The sequence below is a fragment of the Drosophila hydei genome, unplaced genomic scaffold, assembly GCF_003285905.1.
Source record: "Drosophila hydei strain 15085-1641.00,03,60 unplaced genomic scaffold, DhydRS2 tig00008114-arrow-pilon, whole genome shotgun sequence".
In the NCBI taxonomy this organism is placed as follows: Eukaryota; Metazoa; Arthropoda; class Insecta; order Diptera; family Drosophilidae; genus Drosophila; species Drosophila hydei.
This window is the reverse complement of record NW_022045827.1, coordinates 8,596,418-8,619,910: the sequence shown is the minus strand read 5'-3', so window position 1 is coordinate 8,619,910 and position 23,493 is coordinate 8,596,418. Positions and strand designations below refer to the sequence as shown.

At 37.9% G+C, this 23,493-nt stretch overlaps 6 protein-coding genes across 6 annotated transcripts; 4 read left to right on the top strand and 2 right to left on the bottom strand.

The window, feature by feature from the left end:
* Positions 1-3,842: 3,842 nt before the first annotated feature.
* LOC111601154 lies at positions 3,843-5,230 on the bottom strand. The gene has a single exon (XM_023317633.2). It carries the CDS (start codon positions 5,225-5,227, stop codon positions 3,965-3,967), a length of 1,263 nt encoding a protein of 420 aa, XP_023173401.2. The 5' UTR covers positions 5,228-5,230; the 3' UTR covers positions 3,843-3,964.
* Positions 5,231-6,895: 1,665 nt separating this feature from the next.
* LOC111602298 (pickpocket protein 28) lies at positions 6,896-8,702 on the top strand. The gene is made up of 7 exons (XM_023319302.2): positions 6,896-7,070; positions 7,134-7,260; positions 7,315-7,599; positions 7,678-7,765; positions 7,871-7,956; positions 8,011-8,492; positions 8,551-8,702. The coding sequence occupies exons 1-7, from the start codon at positions 6,908-6,910 to the stop codon at positions 8,700-8,702; spliced, it is 1,383 nt and encodes a 460-aa protein (XP_023175070.2). The 5' UTR covers positions 6,896-6,907.
* A 760-nt stretch (positions 8,703-9,462) lies between these two features.
* On the top strand, positions 9,463-11,529 carry LOC111601574. Its single transcript, XM_023318230.2, has 3 exons — positions 9,463-9,806; positions 10,270-10,408; positions 10,464-11,529. The coding sequence occupies exons 1-3, from the start codon at positions 9,651-9,653 to the stop codon at positions 11,330-11,332; spliced, it is 1,164 nt and encodes a 387-aa protein (XP_023173998.2). The 5' UTR covers positions 9,463-9,650; the 3' UTR covers positions 11,333-11,529.
* A 634-nt stretch (positions 11,530-12,163) lies between these two features.
* LOC111601599 lies at positions 12,164-13,718 on the top strand. Its single transcript, XM_023318267.2, has 3 exons — positions 12,164-12,549; positions 12,667-12,941; positions 13,001-13,718. The coding sequence occupies exons 1-3, from the start codon at positions 12,195-12,197 to the stop codon at positions 13,655-13,657; spliced, it is 1,287 nt and encodes a 428-aa protein (XP_023174035.2). The 5' UTR covers positions 12,164-12,194; the 3' UTR covers positions 13,658-13,718.
* Positions 13,719-13,879: 161 nt separating this feature from the next.
* Positions 13,880-15,968, top strand: LOC111601651. Its single transcript, XM_023318337.2, has 3 exons — positions 13,880-14,204; positions 14,969-15,237; positions 15,303-15,968. Exons 1-3 carry the CDS (start codon positions 13,886-13,888, stop codon positions 15,966-15,968), a joined length of 1,254 nt encoding a protein of 417 aa, XP_023174105.2. The 5' UTR covers positions 13,880-13,885.
* A 1,021-nt stretch (positions 15,969-16,989) lies between these two features.
* LOC111601091 lies at positions 16,990-22,815 on the bottom strand. The gene is made up of 9 exons (XM_023317522.2): positions 22,607-22,815; positions 20,270-20,415; positions 19,987-20,181; positions 19,824-19,915; positions 19,628-19,762; positions 18,666-18,820; positions 17,944-18,610; positions 17,784-17,882; positions 16,990-17,727 (listed from the first exon to the last, which is right to left on the bottom strand). Exons 1-9 carry the CDS (start codon positions 22,618-22,620, stop codon positions 17,203-17,205), a joined length of 2,028 nt encoding a protein of 675 aa, XP_023173290.2. The 5' UTR covers positions 22,621-22,815; the 3' UTR covers positions 16,990-17,202.
* Positions 22,816-23,493: the final 678 nt, after the last annotated feature.

Here is a 23,493-nt window from a genome sequence, read left to right as displayed (position 1 = left end):
AAGTTTACAAGAAATTGTTAAAGAAAATAGTCGGGTTTAATCATATACTATTTTTTCAGAAAAAGAAAATAAACAAAAATCAAATATTTTTATAAATTGGATTTTTATAAAGACAAACATGTTATATAAATATATCAGAGCTACAAACTTTTTTATGCAAAAAATATATAAGCAAAATAAAAGCAAGGGAATACCGCTCTTATGTTTTTATAAGCCACACAGACCTACAAATAGGCACATTAATATAAGCACCTAAGGGCTAATGTTGGGCATTAATTAATTTTACACTTTTCGCTTTGGCTAAACGCATGATGAACAATTGTTAATTATTAACTAATTAACAATTACAGCTATTTTTTATTAAAGAAATTACAGCTTCCAAGTAACCTTGTAGTTGCTAAAAAGTGTAAGTTGAACAATTTTACACTCTGCTTCATTAATTGCCAAACAACAAAATGTGTAATGAGCGGCATCTTTAAGCCATGGCTTAAAGTTTCAAGGCCTCTCGAGCGGCCTTTCACTCTCGCCTGATTCCGCTCTGGGGCTCAGCACTTGCAGCTGCAATTTCTTAGTTTCAGTGATTTTCCAGCTGTATTTCCTCATTGTATGCAAAAATATAATAGTAATAATAAAAGTATATTTATGCGCGTGTAAACAGTTTTTTGGGGGCACGTAGAATAACAATATGTCAATCTTTGTCAATTAACCAAGTGACCCACATTTTTGTGAATGAACGTAAAGCATGTAACTGCAGCGACGACAACGTCAATTGGATTCCATTGACCCAATCAAATATAACAAACAAACTCGGGCTGTTTTTCTTAGTTACAGTATCAGAGTCCCCAAGTTGGACTACGTGCGCGATTCCCTGTCCGAGTCGCAGCCAGAGTCACAGTCACAGTCACAGTCACAGTTCGTGGCACAGCACATAACCTGACACACAAAATTACATTAAAAAAAAAAACCTGAACATGTTGTGGGGGACGCTGAGAGTTTGCCAAGTTGGATTGCATAATGCAGGCGACGCAGTTCGGGCTCCACTGAGGAGTCAGGCATGTCTGTGACAACAAGCGCGATGATCATTAAGCTGACGATCGACAGTAATCGCATGGGTAAATAGTTTTCCGAATGGCCTTTACAGCTTCATTCAGAGCTAAAGAACTCGCAATATCAACAAACATTAAGTAATATGTGATCAGATATTTAGTTCACGGTAGATGAAAAGCGAGAATTTTAGTAATCAGAGAATATTAAGTTGATAAAAATAACTATAATATACTATAATAATATAAATTCTGGAATTTATTTAGGAAATGCCTGGATAGCTTTTTCATGTACTCTTCAAGTTTCTATATTAAAATTTCTATTGAAAAGTCTAAGTTTTGTATGCAGATATAAATATAGTATGTTATATACCAGTATGACATTCATACTCTCCTTTATTCATTCACTTTTTCATATAAATACAGAGTCATCTGCCTAGGTCACTTGGTCAACTCATCTACCGAAGACTGCGCAAAGTTTTATTTCCGCATATGATTTGTATTTTCTATTTCTTTGTCACTATTCAGGTTTGGTTTACTACAAAAATTTATTTACCTATTCATTGGGAAGTGTATAAAATATTTACAGCTTAGTCTGGCTTAAAAACTTGTCAAAAGTTAAAACTTTACCACTTAAATATTTTCAGTTTTTTGCATTGATGCAAATTATTTCCCATAAAATACATATATATATGCATAGAATATATAAATAGTTGGGTTCATATACTTTATTTCAATATATTAAGAAATGCTTTGTATAATAATGAAAAACAATTTGTGAATATACTTTCTAGATTTAAACTAAAATATGTTTCTTCTACTCAATTAAGTATTTTTGATAGCTTTTTGATCATGGTTTTCAGGATCTCTGAGCCCATCTTATGAATTATTGTCATATCGTCGAATATTCATTATAAATAAAATACTTTATGTATTTTTATTTTTTTCGTTTGTTTATATTTATATTTTAATTTTTTTAAGATTATATAATCAATTTAAAAACTTTTATATTTTGTTTAAAATATTTTAAATATTCAGAGTTAATTATTTTCACTAAAAGATTTCTTTTTTTATCCAACATTTAAATTATATAATATATCGATTTTCACTTCGACAAATTTTTACACTGCAAATAGAATCACGATTTGTTGCACAACAAATTTCGTTTGTTAAATTGCCTTAACTTTAAATTGTCGTCGATTTATGGTCAAAATTAATATTCAGTTCTTGTAATGCTCCGAAGTCATGACAATATGTTATATATATGGCCCTAGCTGGGTGGCTATATAACCCATTATTTTGCAAGCTCTTATAAAAACTGAGAAGTTAGAGTATTCGGGAGTATCCGACTAGAAGATACCCTAAACAGCATCATAGAATGGCAGAATGGACTGATGAACATAGCTACTTAGCTTAATCATCTTAGTCTTACTTTACTTATTGACTGTTTGCCACGTCTAGCTGTTTGCAAAGATATTTTCATAAGTATTTCTCTAAAAGTTTTCAAAAAGTATCTATGAATCAAGCAGCGTTTCTATAAATTATTCAGAATTGTATTCATTTAAAAACAAGCTACATTTGCAATACTTAACAAAAATATTATCAATAACAGTAAAAGAGTTAAAACTTAGCCATTAGCTTTATTAATTTATTTGGCTGTGCTAAGAAAACGTGACCGTTAAATTGAATTATGTGAAATGAGCCACTGTCAACGTTTATAGTTTGGTTATTTTTAGTGCTTGTCAATGTTTGCCTTGTTTTTGTTGTTGCTGTTATTTTTGTTGAGATAGGTCAAATTGTTTATGGCCATTTGCATTGCGCCTTCAGCTTCGTTTGTTTGTTGTTATTCGAGTATGTTGTTGCTGCTGCCTGCAACGTTTTTGCTTTGGCGGACAAACGCAAATATTTTGAATTTTTATTAAGTGTTAGCAAACGATTTTGGGAATTTAGTTTCGAATGGCACTTGAATAATTGATGACAGGGAATTTCACAAGGTTTAATAAGTTTTTTTTTTATTTTTTTTGCAAACTATGAATTGGCCATTAAATAGTAAATACTGTTTTCAAAACTCAATTAATTCAAATACAGTACATTTCAAACATTTTGATCTGACCAGAATTTGTGTATATACATTTATTATGAACTATATTTCTTTCTTGAAAATAATATTTAATTTAAAATATTTATTATAAATAATATTTCATTTTTGAAAAAATTATTTAATTTAAAATATTTATTTTATTATTTCAGCAATTTTATTTTTAATTTAAATAAGATAATTTTTTTCCATATTTATTTAAAATAATTCTTATATAACAAATATATGTATATTTTAACTTTCAACAAAATTATTTTTAACTTAAAACCTTTCAGTATTTGATTTTTGTTTTATTTATTTTTCAACAATATTTTTTGCACCTTCTTCACTTTTATATAAAAATGCAATTTCACTCACATTTTTAAATTATGGTAATTAATTTGCAATTAAATTAAATTTCACGTTCGATATTTTTGGGGTCTTTTTATTTTCGCTGCGTAATCCTGTCAAGCAGTAAAACCGTTATGTTTCCAGTTTCGCTGCACAAGTAACCGCCACAAGTTGTTGAAAACGACGCAGCCAAATGGCAACTGAATTGCACTTTTTAAGCCCGTCTCGAATCAAGCCAACGAGCATAGTCGAAAGCAGCTTTTAAAGTTTTCGAATTACGACGAAAACAACTTAACGAAAACTTAACGAAATATCGAAGGCAATGCCAAAATGTAAATGTGCGAGACTTGAAAAAAAGAAAATATTCATTTATTCACTCAGGTCTGGTCATTCATTCAACGACCAAGACAATATTACAACAAATATAATTAAACATATATAATTTCCTTAAAGAACATATTATATTTTTCATATTAATTACTGCTTAAATTTACTAAGATTGTAGAACATAATTGTCGACAAAGTCCTCTAGCATGTCGACCAAGCGATCTCTGTACACTTGATCGCTGTTAAAGGCCTTCATGCAGATATCGATGCGTTTGCGATCAAAGAAATCGCTAAAGCCGTCAGCGGAGCCCGTTAGCTCCTGTGTGCTGGCTGGCGGCAGTATAACCAAATGACAGAACAGACAGCTCTCAATGAGCCCGATAATGCGATACTCTTCAACCGATTCCTCAAACTCGGCCACTGTCATAAAGTCGGCGATGTTCAGGCCGGCGCGCTTCAGAAACTCGGTCATAAAACGATAATACTCGGCCAGCAGCTCATTGAGATAGGCAGCACGAAACTGTCTCGTCGTCGGGATGGTGAGCACCGTCAGCAGATCCATGGCGGGCGGCGCATACCTGGCCAGCTGGAAGTCCACCAGGCGGCACTGGAGCGGCGTTTCGCCATATTTGCCATACTGAAAGAGTATGTTGTTGGCCCAGAGATCGCCGTGCAGCAGAGTGTTGAGGCGCGTCTTGGAGGGCTTGACCAGCTCGAAGATGCGCGACATGCGCTTGGTAAAGTTGGCCAGAATATAATCCAGTTGGCTTTGATACTTGGGCATTGTTTTGATAAACTCCTTGAGCACCTCACACGACTGGTTAAAGTTGACTATGCGCAGATGCTCTGGCGGCAAGTTCGATGGATATGCGTTCTCCTCCAAATGCTGTCTGGGGCCATTCTTTTGATCCCTAATGATGGAGCCAGCGTGCATGGCGGCCAAGGTCTTTAGACAGCAGTGCAGCTGCTCAAAGTTGAACAGGCCGTCCCGTTCGGCGCCCATGCGATAGCCCTGATCGATTAGATTCTCAAAGACCAACATGTTCTTGTCCGCATAGTAGCATTTGGGCGCTATCTCCGTGCAGGCTGCCTGCACCTCGGGCAACACCTTCTTGTAGACGACGATCTCCTTCTGGAAAACGCCGAAGGCCTCAAGGTACTCCATGCGTGTGGCATTGCCCTCCGGCGCTGACTTGCAAAAGAAGCTCAGCTTCTGCTCTACAGTTTCCGACAGACGCAGCACCACCTCCAGGTTGAAGTGACTGCCCAGAAATCCAGCGGGCGCATCAGATGTGCGCTTCAGCTTGTAGCTGATAATCTCGAATCTGTCGAGAATTTCATGCTGATGCAGATAATTCTTGCACAGGCCATGTACATCGGTGCTGCTGAGCTCTAGTGCCGTTGCCATCTTGATTCCAACTGTTGCCATCTCTTCGGGTGCACCTTTTACTTTATACTGTCAAATCCTAACGAAATACACAGATGGATACCTGTCGCCATAAGCCGCTGTAAACTACTTTTCTGATAAGCAACAGCGCAAAAGCGTCATACGTGCGACAGAATAGATTACAATCGGATGTTGCCATCTCCTAGCCTAACCTTAGCAACTGTTCCAACTGCTCTCAAGCGAACGAAGTTCGAACACTCTTTAAAGGGATATTGAAAGACTCTCATAATAATATATTTAAACTATAAAGATACATTTGGAAATATACTCGATTGGTTTTAAACAAAAATTCCAAATAACATCCTGTTTAGCTTGAAGCATAATCACTATGATATTCTTAAACAATTCTGTTAGTTTAAATAGTTAAATAAATATTCAAAGAGTTTTCTCCTAGTACTCATTATTTTTATATTTATTATTACTAATCAACAAATTAAGTATATTTAATACGCAAAATGTGAGCAGTTTTCCTGTTAAGCTATTTGAATATCACAATATATATATATATCAAATATAGATGTATACCCAATTTATATATATATATATTCATTATAACCATTTTCCCTTTTCCCTGTAACACACTTAATAACAAAACATAAACAGTTCGACTAGGGTTAGTTCAAAGTGCACGCGTCAATGGCTGGCATTTCATTCATAATAAAAACGTAATTTTATCTATAGACGCAATTAACTCTACAAATCTTTTAATTTTAAAGATTTAAAGGCGAAGTTTGTGTAACGCTTAAGCTAAAGAACTGAACAAATTTATCTTTGACACGCAGAAACTTGAATGCCCTCTCTTATTAAAAATAAATTCGAATATGCTTATAATTATTAGTAATTAATAACTTAAGATATATAAATCAAAATACTAGGTATACCTATGTTAACTATTAATAGTTTATTTTTTATAAACAAAAAATATGAAATTGAAAGCTTTTCCCTAAGGTAACAAAAGTATAAGAAATATCTAATTAAACTCTAAACTATGTGGCAATTTAAATTAAAGTAAATTTAATTTAATTTACAAATTTTATAAATTAAAAAATTATTTTTTATTAAAATTATTAAAATTAATTTTTATTTATTCATATATGATATTCACAATTTCTAATTATCTAATTATTGTTTCGCAATAGTTGAACTTAAAACGAAATACATTTCTTATTTATTTTTTATTGTCTGTGGGAAATAAAAGATTTTCTTGTTGTAAAAGCGATTCAAAGTTGATGAAAACTGCAAATAAAAAATTATTCCATCAACTGCTGTCAACTTAAAATATACGAATGCTAAGCAGTTAAATTATTAGCGTCTGGTTAAACATTATCAAATGGGTTAAGGAGGCGCCTGCCCAGCCCCTCCGACGCGTGCATTATCACATGGATGTTTGATAAGTGTTGGCCATTGTTGACTCAATATACACAAAGGCTAATGCGAGAGATGATAAAGTTAAAGACCTGAAAGCTATATAAATAAGTTAATCTCACTATATATCTTGTTTAAGGAGGGGTCTGTGAAGTGCGTGCCTGAAATTGCTGTGAAATTCAACAGCTGCAGCAAGACTTTATCGAGATGAAATGAATGTAATTACGAAATATATTGATTTGGTCGTAAGCAAATATGATTCAGTAGTCAAACAGAGCTTCGGGCAACAGCTACGCAATGCGTCTGCGACAGAGCGTTGAGGAATATCTGAAGAATTCGACGCTTCATGGCGCACGTTTCATAGTGGACAAAGATGCCAGCTGGCTGGAGCGCATCTTTTGGGGCACCTGCCTGATGGTGTCGTGGTATGCCTCCTGGCTGCTCATCAAGGCATCTCTGGGTGAGCTTAGCTATGATTCGATATATTTTGTTTAGCTTCAATTCATTTTGCTTGATCGGCCAGCTGCCTTTGAGAACAATGCGATTAGCTTTGTGGTGGAGAGCTCATATCGTGATTGGGATACCAATTTTCCAGCTATAATTGTGTGTGAATCGAAGAACATGGATCGCATACAGGAAGTAGCCGAGCAGTAAGTAACTAAGATATTTACTTACCTTAAATTTGAATGTTCACTTCTCTCTAGATTGTGGGGCGCCGATCATGACTTCACCTTGGAGGAGGTGCTCAGTGAGATTGCCTTCTTTCGCGGTGAATCGTACCACACGGTGCACGAGTGCAGCGGCGAGGAGTCCACAGCTGCCTGTTTCTATAGCAATTTCTCGTACTATGCCCAGTTGGTGCGCAGCAGCTGTGTGGACTCCATACACAGCTGTGAGTGGAACGACAAACCCTTCGAATGCTGCAACTACTTCCAGCGCATGGAAACGGAGCTGGGCATTTGCTATGCCATCAATTCAATGCAGGCGGGGTAAGGCCTGATGAATAAATGGAAAGTGCACATATTTTAAGTCTAAAGTATTTCTGGCAATATTTCGCCCTTCTTCAGCAAGTACAAAGGTCCCAAGCTCAATATGTTCTCCAATCGCTTTACGGGTCCGGGCTCTTTAAAAATGGAATTACATACAGAGGCAACGGTAAGTTTTACTTTTAACTTAAATTCCATTTACATTTATATGTTGTAAGTTGAAATATATACTATTAAAAAATATATTGTATTATTTTAATTTCCCCTACAACAGGTATTCATATTAGGAAACGAAGAGGTGCCCACTTTGGTAACACCGAAAACAGATTTCTTTATCGTGGGTCCATACATATCTTTTGTGTAAGTACAGGCAAATGCTGCATGCCACAGATTTCAGACATCTCTTTCGCGCAGTCGCTATGTGTCCAAGCGTGACATTGAGAATGATGAGGAGATCCGTCAGACGAGTGTGCATCAGCGCAATTGCCGCTTTCCGGATGAGAATATTCTGGATGTGCATCGGTATTATAGCTATAGCGCCTGCACCGTTCAGTGCCGCAAGGATCGCCAGATCGAGTTGTGCAATTGCTCCAGTCACTTGACACCCAACTCGCCGGACTATCAGCTGTGCAACATGGATGGGCTGGAGTGTTTGAATCGCAACTACGAGGATCTTTCGGTTATCATTGCCAAATGGTCACGTCGACGCGGACGCAAGGGTCTCGTCTGCGATTGTTTGCCCTCCTGCACCGAGGTGGACATTACCACAGTCTTTGACAGCAAGGATAATATATATGGACATCAGAATCCCGTGTCCAAAATCGAGGTGTCGCTCATTGAGCTGCCCACAGAGCGCTATAAGCGCAATTTGGTAAGAGGCAAATTGGATCTGGTGGGTGAGTTGGAGAACTAAACAAAGTCTTTGCGAATTATGACTATCTGAGTGCTTTGCAGTGTCCATTGGTGGCACAACGGGTCTCTTTGTGGGCGCCAGCTTGCTAAGTTTTGTGGAGATCATATACTATATGACCATACGACCCTATATGAGTTACTCGAATGAAAGGCGACGCCAATTGAGACTCAGTCAGCAGAGAGCAGGCCAGTGAAAAATATTGCTTCTCAGTTTACACTTGTTAACAAAGTTGTAATCATTTTTCTTTAACGTACTTGAATTGAATTTTCTTAATTTTTATATTAAAAATATACATTTAAAAAAATAATTATAATAAAATGCACATTTTATAAATTAAAATTAAAAATAATAATTAAACAAGATAATATTAAATGAAAACAAAAAATAAAAAAATAAAAAAATTAATAAATTAAATATTGAATTATGAATAATAAATTAAAAATTAAATAAAACATACAATAAAAAATATAAAAAAATTTAATTATAAATAAAAATAATAAACAAACAAAAAAATAAAATAAAATTAATAAATTAATAATTTAAAAATAATATATATATTTAAACAAACTAATGTATGTATTAATAAAATTAAAAATATATTTAAAAAAGTAAAATAAATCAACAATTTTATTCCGTTTATTTATATACTATACTCTTATATTATTTTAAATATAAAATATATGTGCATATATATATTCTATTTTTATAAATATATCATAGTCTTATAAGTGGGTGAACGCTTTGAGGAACCCTTAATTGATGGCTAAAAGATAAGAAAATTATACAATATCTTGAAGAGTGAAGCTTTTTTTAATTAACATGTAACAACAATAAAGTTCGCCTTATCAGCTGTGCACTTGACAAGTGTTAAAGTAGGCGTATCCATAGGTACACATACCCATAAATACATACATATGTATACATATATATCTTATGGCACGAAAGAAACGAAAACGAATCGAACTATTCTCCGAGAATGCGAAACTGAGTGAAACGTTGAAAATAAATTTTCATTGCTGCTCAGTTGAAAAGCGTTGCGCAGCGCTTGCACACGGCAGAAAAAAAGTATTGCTATAAAAAACATTTTCCACTTTTAAAGAGTCAAAGAACTTGCGTATACACAACGCGACGTATACGCAATATGCTCTTAACGCAGGCAGAGTGCGCGCAGATCTTAAAGAATGTGTTGAATGCAACACATGAGCAGTGGCACCTGTTGGACTATCGGCTGGAAAGGGATACGACGGCTGTCGGCTATCTGGGCGATTATTATACGCTGACTCTAAGCTACTGCACTGTGAGTGACTTGATCAATCGAAACAATTGTCGTGATTATTGTCACAGTGACTTTTCATTGAACTTGGCTCGTTTAAATGAGCTTGATTATTGAATGATAATGTTAATGCATGTTGTCTCTTTCAACTACTACTCTTATGCATTGACAACATTAGTTTCTTCTCTTCAGAATTAGCATGCAGCTCACGTATTTTACACTTTTCAAAAAGTTTTGGAAGTTGAATTAAATTAAGCTGATTTAATTTATAGATTTGAAATGAATTAATATATATTTCTTCTATATTATATATGCTATAGTGTATACAAAGATATTTTCTTACAGTTAGCGTTCAAGAGGTTTCATCTCTTCAATTGAACCAGCTGCTTTCGGCATTGATTGAGCCTGTGTTGCTACGATCATTGCAATTGACTGTTATTACTATTTTTTATATATCTAAAACCCGAAAGACATTGCATACTTTCAGGCTGACACAGAAACTGCTCAGGTGCAACAACTTTTTGTCAAAGCACTGCCACAGCTAAGCGATGAGCCTGAAAAGGAGGCAATTTTTCATAAAGAGGCGTGGCTGTACGATAACCTGCTGACGGAAATGCAAAAATATTGTGCGCATACACAAATAACATTTAGAATATAAGTTAATTTATGGCTCTTTCACAGCCAAAGTCAAATGGAGTGCCAAATGCTTTTACACACGACCCGATCTTTTAGTGCTGGAGAACATCAAGCTGGCTGGCTATCGAGGTGCTGCAGAGAAGCTGCTGAATGAGGTGCAACTGCAACAATTGCTACGCAGCATGGCTGCCTTTCATGCGTCCAGTTTGGCTTACGAACAGTGCCAGAGCTTTAATATTGGACGCGAGTGTAGCGGGCGACTGCAGGAGATTACAGTCGCATCCAATATAGCCTGGTTTACCACAGGCATTTCTGCTGTGCTGGCTGTGATTAAGAGTCTGCCACAGTACCAAGCGAACAAATGTATTGAACTAAGGCTGGCCAAGATTGTGGAGCGGGTTTATGAACAGGTTTCACCCTCAACCAAATATCGGAATGTGCTCTGCCATCGTGATCTATGGACGGGCAATATTTTCTTTCCGGCAAATCAGCAGGATGGAGCTATACTTGTTGACTATCAGACCAGTCGCTACACTCCGCCAGCCATCGATTTGTGTTTCTGTCTCTATTTAAATCTAACAAGCGCTGAGCGACATCGAATCGAATCAAACTGTCTCAATTTGTATTACAATTGGCTGCAGCAGGAATTGCTGGAATTTGGCTTGCGATCAGATGAGTTGATATCCAAAGAGGAATTGCTGCAGTCCTACGAAGAGTTTCGTCTCTTTGCCTTAGTCTACAGCGCAGTGGCAGCCACAATTATCAAGGTGCCGCCTGCATTCGTGACGAACGAATACAAATACGTCGATCGCAGCGCTGTTATATTGAACTATATGAGTGAAAATGCAGCGTTCAGAGACGACATGGAAAAGTGCTGTGTCGAAGTCATAGAAATCGCTATGTCTAATTTATAGCGTTCTCCTTCTCCATCTCTCTCTTTCACTGTCTTTTGTTTACGCTGCACGCTCTCTTCTCACACTGATTAGATAGACACTGGGAGAGCGATAAGTTCTGATCGTAAATTGTAAACACAAACAAATTAAATACAAGCAGCACAGCAAGCCAAGGCCTAAATACACTAAAATTGCTATGGGTATATCTAAATTGATTTAAATTTATGTAATTTATTAAATTAGCAAATTAATGGAAAATAAAAATATATAATTTGTCTCATATGCATCCTCTTCTGGAAAGATAGAAGATTCTAATAGCTCTAGAAATATCAAGCTACATTTTTGTCAATTTTTGTTTATCTGCTATATTTCAGATTGACTTTTTCAAAATGGCTTAAGAATTTAAGCCTATTATAAATTATTATGTTTGAATTTTGAGTAACAATTTTATTAATAATAATAAAAATGTAATATAATTAAATTTTATATTTTTTCTTTAACAAAATAATTACAATAATAATAAATTATAATGAATTTAATTAAATTGTAAAATTTTAATATTTCTTTAATTTCCATTAATAATTTGATAAAAATAAAAAAATAAAATAAAAAAAAAAATTTAAAAAAAATTTAATTTCTCATTTTTGTTTAATTTTCACTAACAATTAAATAAAATATAATTAAAAAATTAAACTTATGAAATTTCCTGACCTTACACAGTAATAAATCAGATTTTATTTTAAGAAGCCAAACCAAGAATTAATTGAAAATACCTCTCGTTAGAGTATGGACTATATATATATAACTTAATGCCTTCTCTAGCACAGAACGTGCCCATTGCTTGCTGCGGACGACAGTTTTTATAATACTAATCAACGATACAATGAGCAAAGACATCTATAGTCCAGTATCACCGCGTGTCAATCGCCTAGAATTGCTAACGTTTGAGGAGTGTGAAAAGATATTGAAAGCTGTGCTCGCAGATCAACAGCAAAAGGGAAAACTGAATGAGTTCAAAATTGTGCCAGCCATCGAACATGTGGGCTTTCTAGGCGAATATTATCATCTGATACTTAGCTATCAATTGGCAAGTGAGTCAGAGCAGCGCTCAACGCGTCTCTTTGTCAAATCTGTGATATACGAGAGTGCTAATATGAGCTACTACGAGGAGAAGAAGTCCATAATCAAAAAGGAGGCGAAGCTATACGAATTGCTGCTGAATGATTTGAAAAAGTTTTGTAAGTGAAAGATATTTGATATATCTTTAAGTATACTTTTCATAGAACCCAACAATTACTAATCTCTATGCGATAAATCACATTTTAAGTAAATCGTTCTATTATCTTTCTAAACAGCCGCCCATGTTTGGTGTGCCAAGTGCTACTTCACACGAGATGATTTGTTTGTCATGCAAAATATCGAAGATTTGGGCTATAGATCGCTGCCTGCCGGCACACGATTTCTCAGCGAGCAGCAATTGTTGCCCATGGTCAAGGCTTTGGCTACGCTGCATGCCAGCAGTGTGGCCTATGAGAAATGCCATCGTTTGACCATTGGCGTAGCATTCAAGGACTGGCTGCTGGAGAAGTCTATCGATCCCGATATTGTGTGGTGGACAACAGGCATAAAGGTGGGTTAGATAACATTGATAAGCTAAAATGAAACTAAAAGCGCTCCAAACTAATGCAGGCTGTGCTGGCTGTGGCCGCTGCTCATCCTCGAGTTGCCAATGATGCAGCTGCTCAGGAATATATAGTCAATGAGCTGCCACGCTGTCTGGATCGTGTCTACTTTATGGTCAATCCGTCGCCCGTGCATCGCAACGTCTTTCTGCATCGCGATGCCTGGGGCGGCAATGTCTTCTATCATCAGGAACAGTCACAGGATGTGGGCTGTGTGCTCGTGGACTTTCAGCTCTGTCGCTATGCACCGCCAGCTGTGGACCTGCTCATGGCCAGCTACCTGAACGTGGAGCCGGCGCAGCGCAGGCAGATAATGGAGCGCCTAACGAGCTGTTATTACGAGCACTTGGTAGAGGAGCTCAAGGCCATGGACATCGATGCCCAGCACGAGCAGTTGAGCCGTGCAGACTTTGAGCAATCCCTGAAGGACTTTGCGCTCTTTGGTGCCACCTACAATTGCATAGCTGCCACAATACTACGCCTGCCCGACAACTATCTGAAGCAGCTGAAGGACGAGCAGCCCATGGAATTCCATCGATTCTGCAATGTCGATCGCACCGCAGCAGTATTAAGATTGATGACTCAACATGAGGATTTTCGTAGTTATATATATGCCTGTGTCGAAGATTTACTGGAACTAACCTACTATAAAGAAGCCAACTGAAATGGCTCAGTCTTATCTGCAACGCACACGCATTGCCCGCCTAGTAACTCGTCTTATCAGCATTCAAAGCATTTTTTAAGATTATTTTGTTTGATTTGCTATAAAACAAAAACAATAAACATTGTTGTGATAACTTCTGAACTCATCTCTTCAAAATGTTGAATGGTTTTCATATTTTAGCAATGTAAAATGTTTCTTGGCTTAGTTCAGTTCCAACAGCCAGCAACAATGGAGCTGCTCAGCTCTGCCGAATGCCTTCGCATAGCGTTGCGCACGCGTCAGCTGAAAGCCGAAGATGAGAATTTGGTTTTATTGAGGCGACAACTCGATGCAGGCTCGCAAGACTTGCTGGGCTACATGGGTGAATACTACAAGCTGTATTTGGAGTTGGAGAACACAAGAACTAAGTGCAAACATCACTTACAATACTTTGTCAAGAGTTTGCCCTACAAGAATCCGCCACAGCGAGCCGAATGCGAACGCAAAGGCGTCTTTCGCAAGGAGACAACTATCTACAAGCAAATATTGCCGAATATACAACGATATGGTGGGTTACATTGTGCTTAAATTGAATTCATGAAAACTTTGCAATTTTGTAAGCTTAAAACTCAAGCTGAGCAGTTAGATATAGATTGGGCTAGATAGAAGTCTCTAGTCTGTCTCTTACTGCCTCTCGCTGCTAGTCTCTAGCTCTAGCTAGCTCGAGCCTGGCTAATAATATACATAGTACAAAAGCAACCTTAAGTCTGTAACATACATTTTAAGCATGTTCAGTTTTATGGTCTGAGAATAGCTAGAAAAGATTTTTATAATACTAATTTCTTCAATGAGCAATTTCATAGTCATTTCAGATAGCATCAGGTCGTTCAATATATGTGTATAGATTATGTGGCTTATAACGAATAGAAGTATAACTATTCTAATACTAACTATGACTACGACAACAATGTTAGTAGTTCATAGTTCAAATACAATGATTATAATATAAATACTCAGAAACAAGTAAGAACACTCAGGGATAGTCGGGAGTGCATGACTAAGAAATACCCTGAACCGTACAATTTAAAATCTCTAGCTTTTATATATGGTTAAATGGTCAGACTGACAGGCGAATATAACTAAATCAACTTAGCTTGTCTTCTAGATGAAGAAAAGATGTACTTTATGGAGTCTGCCGAGCCTTCTTCTGACTGTTAGATAGATTTTCAGTTCAGGGCACACAAATAAATCCATAAACATGATTTTTTTTCAGATAAGTTAAGTTACATTAAATACAAAAATAATTTAAAATGCTTTCTTTTACTATTTAAGCCAGTCGCAAGCTCTTTCCGCAATGCTACTTTGCTAGAGAGGATATAATGGTGCTGGAAGATCTAACGCTGCACTATCGACATCTCAAAGCCAACGAAAGCTATAGCCTAGAGCATTATAAACTGGTCTTGGGACATCTGGCCGCTTTGCACGCCGCCAGCATTGCCTGGGAGGAGGCTGAACAATTTAATATTGGCGAACGTTACAAGCATGTATTCAAGGAGCTGCTAATGAGCAGCGAAAACGAGTGGTTTATCACCGGATTAAAGGTGAGTAGATCTAGTAAAGCTCAGCCTAGAAAACTTACAAACTTATAGAAACATATACCAAACAGGGCATCGTTTTCTTGGCTGCGCGACACGTGAAGTACCAAACGGAGCGCGCTCAAAGTTTCATTAAGGAAAAACTATTTAATCTGCTCAGGAAAACGGAACATCTCGTCGAGCCCTCGAAGAACATACGGAATGTGCTCTGCCATCGCGATACCTGGGATCGGAATATACTATTTGGTTTTGCCAGTCAGACGGCCAGCTTGCCCAGCTCCTGCTGCATTGTGGACTTTCAACTGACTCAGTATTGTTCGCCCACCTTGGATGTGCTCTTTCTGCTCTATATATTGGTGCCCTCGGCCGAGGAGAGACGTGATTTGTATGACCAGGCGCTGGGGTATTATCATGATGCTCTGCAAGCTGAATTTGTGCGACTTGGTCTGCCCGCTAAGCTGATTAGTAGGGAAAACTTTATTGAGGAATGCGAACGGACACGCCTAGCCGGCTTGACTATGAAGGCGCTGACTGAGCCACAAACCAAGATGTTGGCCGGCATTAGCAATAAGCTGCGCTCGGAGGAGCCAGAGAAATTTGACTCTTACCTTAATTGTGATCGCAGCGAAATGTATCTGCGAGTCATGCAAATGCAACCGGGCTATGAGGAAACCATAATGCAGCCCATAGCAGAGCTGGTTGACTATCTTATGGAGCACGAGAAGCTGTATGTCTGATGAGACTTAGTTTACATAGAGTTAATTACTCTGATAACGAGTAGATAGCTCAGTTGACAAAACTAATAATATTATTATTATATTTTTGAAATAATTATTTTTTAAATTTTTTTTGTTTACTAACTCAACTTTTTCTATTAGGAAATTTGTAAGATTTTTATAAAAATTTGTTGAAAAATATTAAAGGAAACTTAAGCTAAATATGGATTTGACAAAAGAGAACTGAACAAGTAAGCAAGCACTAATGGGAAGTGCCAGACTGGGAAATACCCGGAGTCATGAGCAGAGCTACCTTACCTTTCTTATATAGCAAACAATACATAAGCACACATAAGCAATATTTTAGAGCGCAATACTGGCTAATAGATGGGTGAATTTAGGTGAATGACTGTCTGCATGTGTGGAATGGAGGTTTGTAGAAAACTTATTTTTATAAAAAAAAAAAAAAAAAAAAAAAAACAAATTAAATGGTTGCTAGGAAAATTAGAGTTTTTGAAAAAAAAAGGATAAATAAATTAAAAGATAATGGTGTAGGTATATAAATATATCAAATAAATAATATATCAAATAAATAAATATATCAAATAAATATTATATCAAATCTCCAGTCTCTAACTTGTGGTAATGATCAGGAAGAGTCTTTATAGTATACCTCACTGTCAAAGGGTTTAAACGGTTGCAGGTCTTTGCTACTTGTAGCATTCATCCAGAATCAACAAATTTTAAATAGATTCTTATTCTTTACTAAAAATGATTATATAATATATTTCTTACCTGCGTTGCCTAACATTACTTAGGTATAGAAAGAGAAGATATACATCAACATCATGATGCTCAAAATGAAAAATTATTTGACATGCATTATTTATTTAAAAGACCTAACAGCTTGAACTGGAACTAGAGACATAAATATATATTTGTTTACGTATATATAAACTAACTAGAGTGATGGCATACATAAATAGATATATATATATATATATATATATATATATATAACACATATATTTATTTTGGTTTATATTTGTATAATACTAGCTTCAAGCTGGACTCGTCTCTGGTCATCCGCATTCTAATTGTTAAAAGCCTAGCTAAGTTTAAAAGGCATATTTTCTCTGTGGTTTGCCAGCTAATCCGTCCAGCAATCCTCGTTGGCATCATCTTCATCGTAGTCGCGCACATTGAAGTCCTCGTGGAATAGATCTTCGCCCTCCTCTTCGGAGGACTCTGACTGTCATCTGATGCCGCTGACACGCTGCGGCAAACTAATCACGCCCTTGGGCGGTCGAGGCATACGAATGCTGGTGGCTGCTCCGGCTGCCGCCGAAGTCGATGCCTTGCCGGAGACACTGGGTATCAGCTGGGCATTCAGGATGGTCGGCTGATCGAAGCAGTTGCAGCAGTACTTATCGCAGCGCAACAGCATTGTCAGGCCACTCAGCAGCCAGACAGCCACTCCGGGCCAGGCGTGCACCGCACAGGCCGAGAAGAAGACGACGCTGAGCAGCAGGCACATGGCACACAACACGGGACTCACATTGATGACGCTGCCCGTGTACTGCGGTATTATGCCCATCATAATGGCCACAATCAAGACACCGAGGGCGCCAGTGAATGCGGCAGGTGCCCAGCGCAGCACCAAGCCAGCCACGCACAACGCTATGCCCAGGCCGATGACAATGATCGAAAAGATCGTCACTCGCCAAGAGCTCACTGTGGGCACACGAACGCTGCGCTCCAGCGGACCCGCTGTGGTTACCTGGCATAAAGTGGAGTTGGGTCAGCTTAAATAGAGTGAATATAGACTGAGCATACCTTTATCTTTTGACGATACTCATCAACAATAGCATCAATGTCCGTTGAGGTGTCTGAATCAGTTTTGTCAAACTTATCAGGATACTCAAAGTCAGATGGCTGCAAGGAAAGGTAATTAAAGGTAAAAACGCTTCTATACAAATCCCGCAACCTGACTCACCGGTGGCTCACTGTCGGACAGTACCGTGGACTCCACATCTCTGCCCTCGCGCTGTGGACAGGGCGAGGTAGGTTCGCCCAGGAGCAGCCATTCCTTTTCGACTTCTGGCTTAGTTCTTTGCTTGTTCTTTGGCTTCTTCATTGCGCGCTGCTTGTGCAAGCCGAGATTCCAGAGGCTGCGTTTCACGCGACTTGAGCTGGTGGCAGCGCTGCTGCTGCTGCTGCTCTTGGCAATGGGCGCCGTGGAAAGGCGACTATAGGAGAGGGAAGACTCACTGCTGCTGGGCTGCATAAACTTGGGTCGATAAGGCGTGTACAGCAAGTAGAAGGCACGCAGAAAGCCAGCTGTCAAGTGACTGGCCGCCAGGCAGTAGCTGAGATGCTGCAGCGGACAGGCGAAGGCCAGCATAGCGCACAGGCTGCCCGCTATGAAGACGGCCAGGACGGGATTGCCGCTATCGGAGCTCTCGTAGCTGATTTGCTTGCTAAGTATGCGCCACTCCGAGGTGGCCAGACGCACCACAATGCCATACAACTCGGGAAAAATCTCCATAAACGCCGCCGAACTGGTCAGCAGCAGCATGCAAGCAGAAGCGGGCACCAGCTTATGGAAGCCGCTCTCATCAAGAATATTAAAGAGCGGCACGGCCACATAGTCATCTCGAAGTCTGTTGGAAATGGTGAATTGTGAGCTTGAAGTTTTGATATTGTTGCTTAACTTACTTGAAGTGCACCACTGTGGACAAGCAAATGGCGGTTAGCAGCAACGAAATGCACACCAGAGCAAAGACCATGATCGCTGTGGTGCGCGAGCCGCGATGCTGTTGAGGGAAAATGCTGGGAAACGCGTAGGTCAGCAATGCGGTGGTCAAGAGGAACTGTAAATATAGAGAGTGTGACAGAGAGAGAGAAACAATGAGAGAGAGAGAGAGATAGAAAGAAAAAGAGATAGAGAGAGAGAGAGAAAGAGAGAGTTAGACAGAGACAGCGGGGTAGAAAGATAGAAGAGAGATAGAAGAAGAGAAAAGAGAAAGAAAAGAGAGAAAGAGAAAGAGAGATAAAGGGAGAGAAAGAGAAAGAGAGATAAAGGGAGAGAAAGAGAGAGAGTAAGAAAGAGAGTAAGAAAGATGAATTAATATTAGATGATTAAAGATAAAGATAGAGAAAGAATCACAGAAACACAAGAGAGTGAAGAGAGAGAGGGAGACGCGCAAGACAGAGAGACAGACAGATTCACATATAGAGAGTAGAAGAGTTTAGTTCTCATTCGTTACAAACGTATTTCTAAGAATTCTCAGTTGTTCTATAGAAATCAGCCTGAGGTAGAGCCTACTGAGTCCAATGCAAACACTTATTACAACATTCGTGCCAATGCGAATTGCTCCACACACACAAAACCCACTCGGCAAAGCAGAAGATCCCATGCAAAACAAAACAAAACAAAACAAAAAAACTTAGTTTGACGTGTCATAATCAAAAGTTCACATCCTGTGCCTTGAATGGTCGTCAGTCACGAAAGCCGGCGGCAGCAATGCGACCAAAAATCGATAAAAAAAAAAAAAATAACTCAGGAAAAGGCGAAAAGTGCACTGACCCAATAACACGCCCATTACCACATTTTCAAAGAGCAAGAAAGAGAGAGAGAGAGAGAGGGGTAGAGGGTATGAGGGGGATGATCCACTTACGCTGCTAATGCCATTTGGCTGAAAGTAGTTCTCCGACCAGGCCACAAAATCGCCACGCCACCAGCCCACAGCGCTGAGAATTGCATTCAGACCAAACATGCCGAGAGTCATAATAAAACTGAAAGCCTTCGAGTGCTGCAAATGGGTGTGGAGTAAGAGTTGGCGAAAAAAAGAGGGCGTATTGCAAGTTGCATACCTCGAGGCCCAGCATGAACATGCCAGTGACCAGAAAAACGACGGCTACGCCAAGCACATCCGGCCAGGGCTCATTTGCAGGCGAGTTGCGGCCTGAAAGTAGGCAACGAAATTTGTTAAAAGTCGTTACAGTGCAGGCACAACTATTGGGCACACACACACACCCAGTATAAGTATTCGAGCCAAGCCACCAGTCATGGCGTCCAGACAGGCGCTTAAGGTGCGTGCCAGCGCTGCACAGGCGCACATGGCCGTCAGTGCGTCCATCCAGGTGGCCAAGAAAAGGCAGCCAAAGTCAAATTTATTTGTGGCGCGCACATAAGGCATTTGCAGGCTACGCAAACTCGACTTGCAGCGCGCTGTGGTAAGGCACAAGATAATATATATGTATACATATATATATTTATATATATATCTTTTAAAGATAACTTCTGGCAGCTTACTCACCTGCCATGGCGCTATAGACGCTGGCCAGCAATGTGCCAAAGACCAGAGCCGGTGCGGCAGCCTCATTATAGGCTATCAGGTAGGCAACTATGGAGGTGCCCAGCGCCAGGCGAGCGCCGCTGCCGGAGCAAAGCGCATCAAGCAGACTGCAAACAGAAGAGAAAATCGTAAAATTAATTAAATTCACACAGCAAATACAATTAAAATTTAATGAGATGCTGGCCGTACGTAAGTGTGAAATTGGGACACGCCCACCCACAAGGGCAGATCAGAATGGACAGTTATTGGCGCCTAGCCGACAGCCGGCTGGTGTCGCATTGTTGGGCTGGGATTGTGTTTGCTCCCCAGCTGTTGCATGACTCATTTAACATTCAACCGTTTGGGCTTTTGTCCTTTGGCAGTGTATCCTGTTTCGTAATTGAAGCTTTTTTTGGCCAATTTGCTGTTTATTGTAATCGCATGCACAGCTCGTGCATATTTCAGTGCCACGATTATCCTTAATTATATGGCAATTGTCTGGCTAGCCTGCGGCTAAGCAAATTTGCAAAATTGGCTCACCGACGGAATAAATAATTGGCTGAGCTTATTCTACTTAATTTCAGTGGCTTCTATCGAATTTTCCCTGCAATTACTTCTCAGCTTTTTAGTTTTTCATTTCAGTTCTTGCGACACTCTCTTGTCCTATTTATAGCTGCAGCTAGATATCGAGTAAATAATCATTTGCACATTCGTTCTCTATAGCTCTCATAAATGTCAAAATCATTTCTGTCTTTCTATTTATCTGTCTGTCTGTCTGTGAGCTGTTGCTGTGTGTTGCTTAGTTGTGTAGTTGTTTAGTTTAGCAAAGTGCGTGACTAGCCAACGACATAAACAACTCACTAAACAAAGCTAAGGCTTAAAGGAATTGGGTTGCCTACATGCAAAAGATTTGCATCATTTAAGAAATTAAACTTATAGTAAAAGAAAAGAAAAAGTAAAGTTTAAATAAAAATAAAATATTAAAATAAAATAAATTTATTTAATTTTATTATTATTTTTTTTTTATATATTTAAAAAAAAGGACTTGATTGTTAAATTGATTTAATTATAATATTTATGTATCGACAATATAATATATTTAAAAATTCAGTATTCAATTATAATATTAAAATAATATTTAAATATAATAATAATAGTTTACAACATATATAAAATTAATATATTGTAAAATTATATATTGTATTAATATTTAAACAAAAAAATATTTTTATAAATATAAATTATAAATTTAAACAAAAAAATAAGTTACAAAAAATTAAGCTTAGACACAAACACCAGTCGAGATATTCTTTGAATATTCAATTATGTTAATATATTAAAATAATAATATAAAAGCTTATTAAATTTCTAAGGGGTTAAATAGTAGACAGCCTAAAATGATAACACCCTTTAGAGCCTCCCATCAGGGCGATCTAATTACATATTAACTCCAATTTGTCATTTTTTCACCAACAGCCCAATTTATTGTACAACGAATTTCTGTTGAGGTCATCAAAGAAAGACAAAGAAACTTTGTTTTATATTTTTAACTTTTTTTTGCACTGTTATATTTATTTTGGATCGCTTGGTCATTATTAAAAACTATTTAATAATATTTATATATATATTGTATATTAATAGAGATATTTAATTTCTGTGTATTGATCTTATTTAATAGCTCTTCGTCTACTCGTGTGAAAGCTTCCATGCAAATTAATATCTCTACTTTGAAATTATTGCTACGAAATTAGGCAGAGATTTAGAGACTATACTATAGTATATATATGACATGATTTCTAAAGAACTTGATCATTATTTAAAATCTTTTAAAAAAACATGTTCACAAGATTTATCAAAATTTTCAAATCATGTTTAAAAATATTACGCATACGCAGCATAGGCTGGCTCCCAAATGTGTAGCGCACACAAAAGTCGAATAGAAAAACAACGAAAAAATACAACAAAATAACCACAGCAGAGTGAGGCACAAACAGCGCCAGTCAGTGCGACGCCGACACAAACATGGAAATTGCAAGCAAAAAAAAATAAGAAAAGCCCGAAACTAAATAAAATAGAGGAAAACAAATGCTAAACAGACAATGGATAGGCGGGCAAATGTTGGAAAGCCCATGCGAAAGCGATCAAAAATCAATTTATTGATTACACGACAAATATATCAAGCATAATATGCATGCTGGCCAAAAAGGCTTGACCATGAATGTCTATGATGCATATAACTGTTAAAATGACATATGAGCTAAATTATGCAGAGTGGTGCGTGGGTGGTTGGTTGGTCGGTTGGTTGCTGGTTGCCTTTACCTGGCGCTCGACATAGTTGAACGCTCCTGTTGGCCTGCCTTTGTGTTTTAGCTGCTTTTTGGCTGTGGGTTACGTTAGCTGGCTAACTGCCAGCCCGAAGCTCACTGCTTGAATTTTATTTGTGTTGGTCATTTAATGCTAAAGGCACAACCATTTCGCACAGTGCATTATAATCTTCTTTCGCCTATTGTTATTGAACGTATTTTTTTGATTTACGAGTGTTTTGTGTCACTGGCGGCCTGGCATTGCCTTTAATTAGCCACGTCGACGTGACGCGTAACAAACAGCCCGCACTATGGGCCAACTACGTTGCCAACTATTTCGTTATGTTTTGCACTCACAAGAAAAGCAACGTAACGTTCACTTAAATTGGCCGCAATTGACTGAATGCTCAATTAGAGCTTTTCCTCTGCCACGAAAAGCGAAAGCTTTCCCTGACAGCGATAGAGAGAGAGAATGGGAGAATTTTCCTGTGGCTCCTGCGCACTGGCGATTGTTTACGTCTACGCGAACAGTTGATTGCACCGGGCCTTGCTCTCTGCTTCTTGCTCTTTGATGGCAACGAGTGGTTGCATTGGGCAGGTAATAGAATTTATCACTCTTGACGGGGCTCAAGTGCGTGGCAAGTGTCATTTATTTTGTGCACAAATGTGCGCGCCTTTTTGCTAAGACTTTTCTATTTGCTTACAAATCGTAAACTTAATGTTGAAAGGGTAATTTAAAGAAAATATAAAATGTAATATATTTAATATTTAACAAAAATCTAAGTTGGTATAAAACATATAATTATAGCTGAAAGTGTATAAAATACGATAGAATATATAGAATAGAATATAGGATAAAGCCTGGGAATCTCTGAATTCATCAAGGCTAAAGTTTTGCATTCA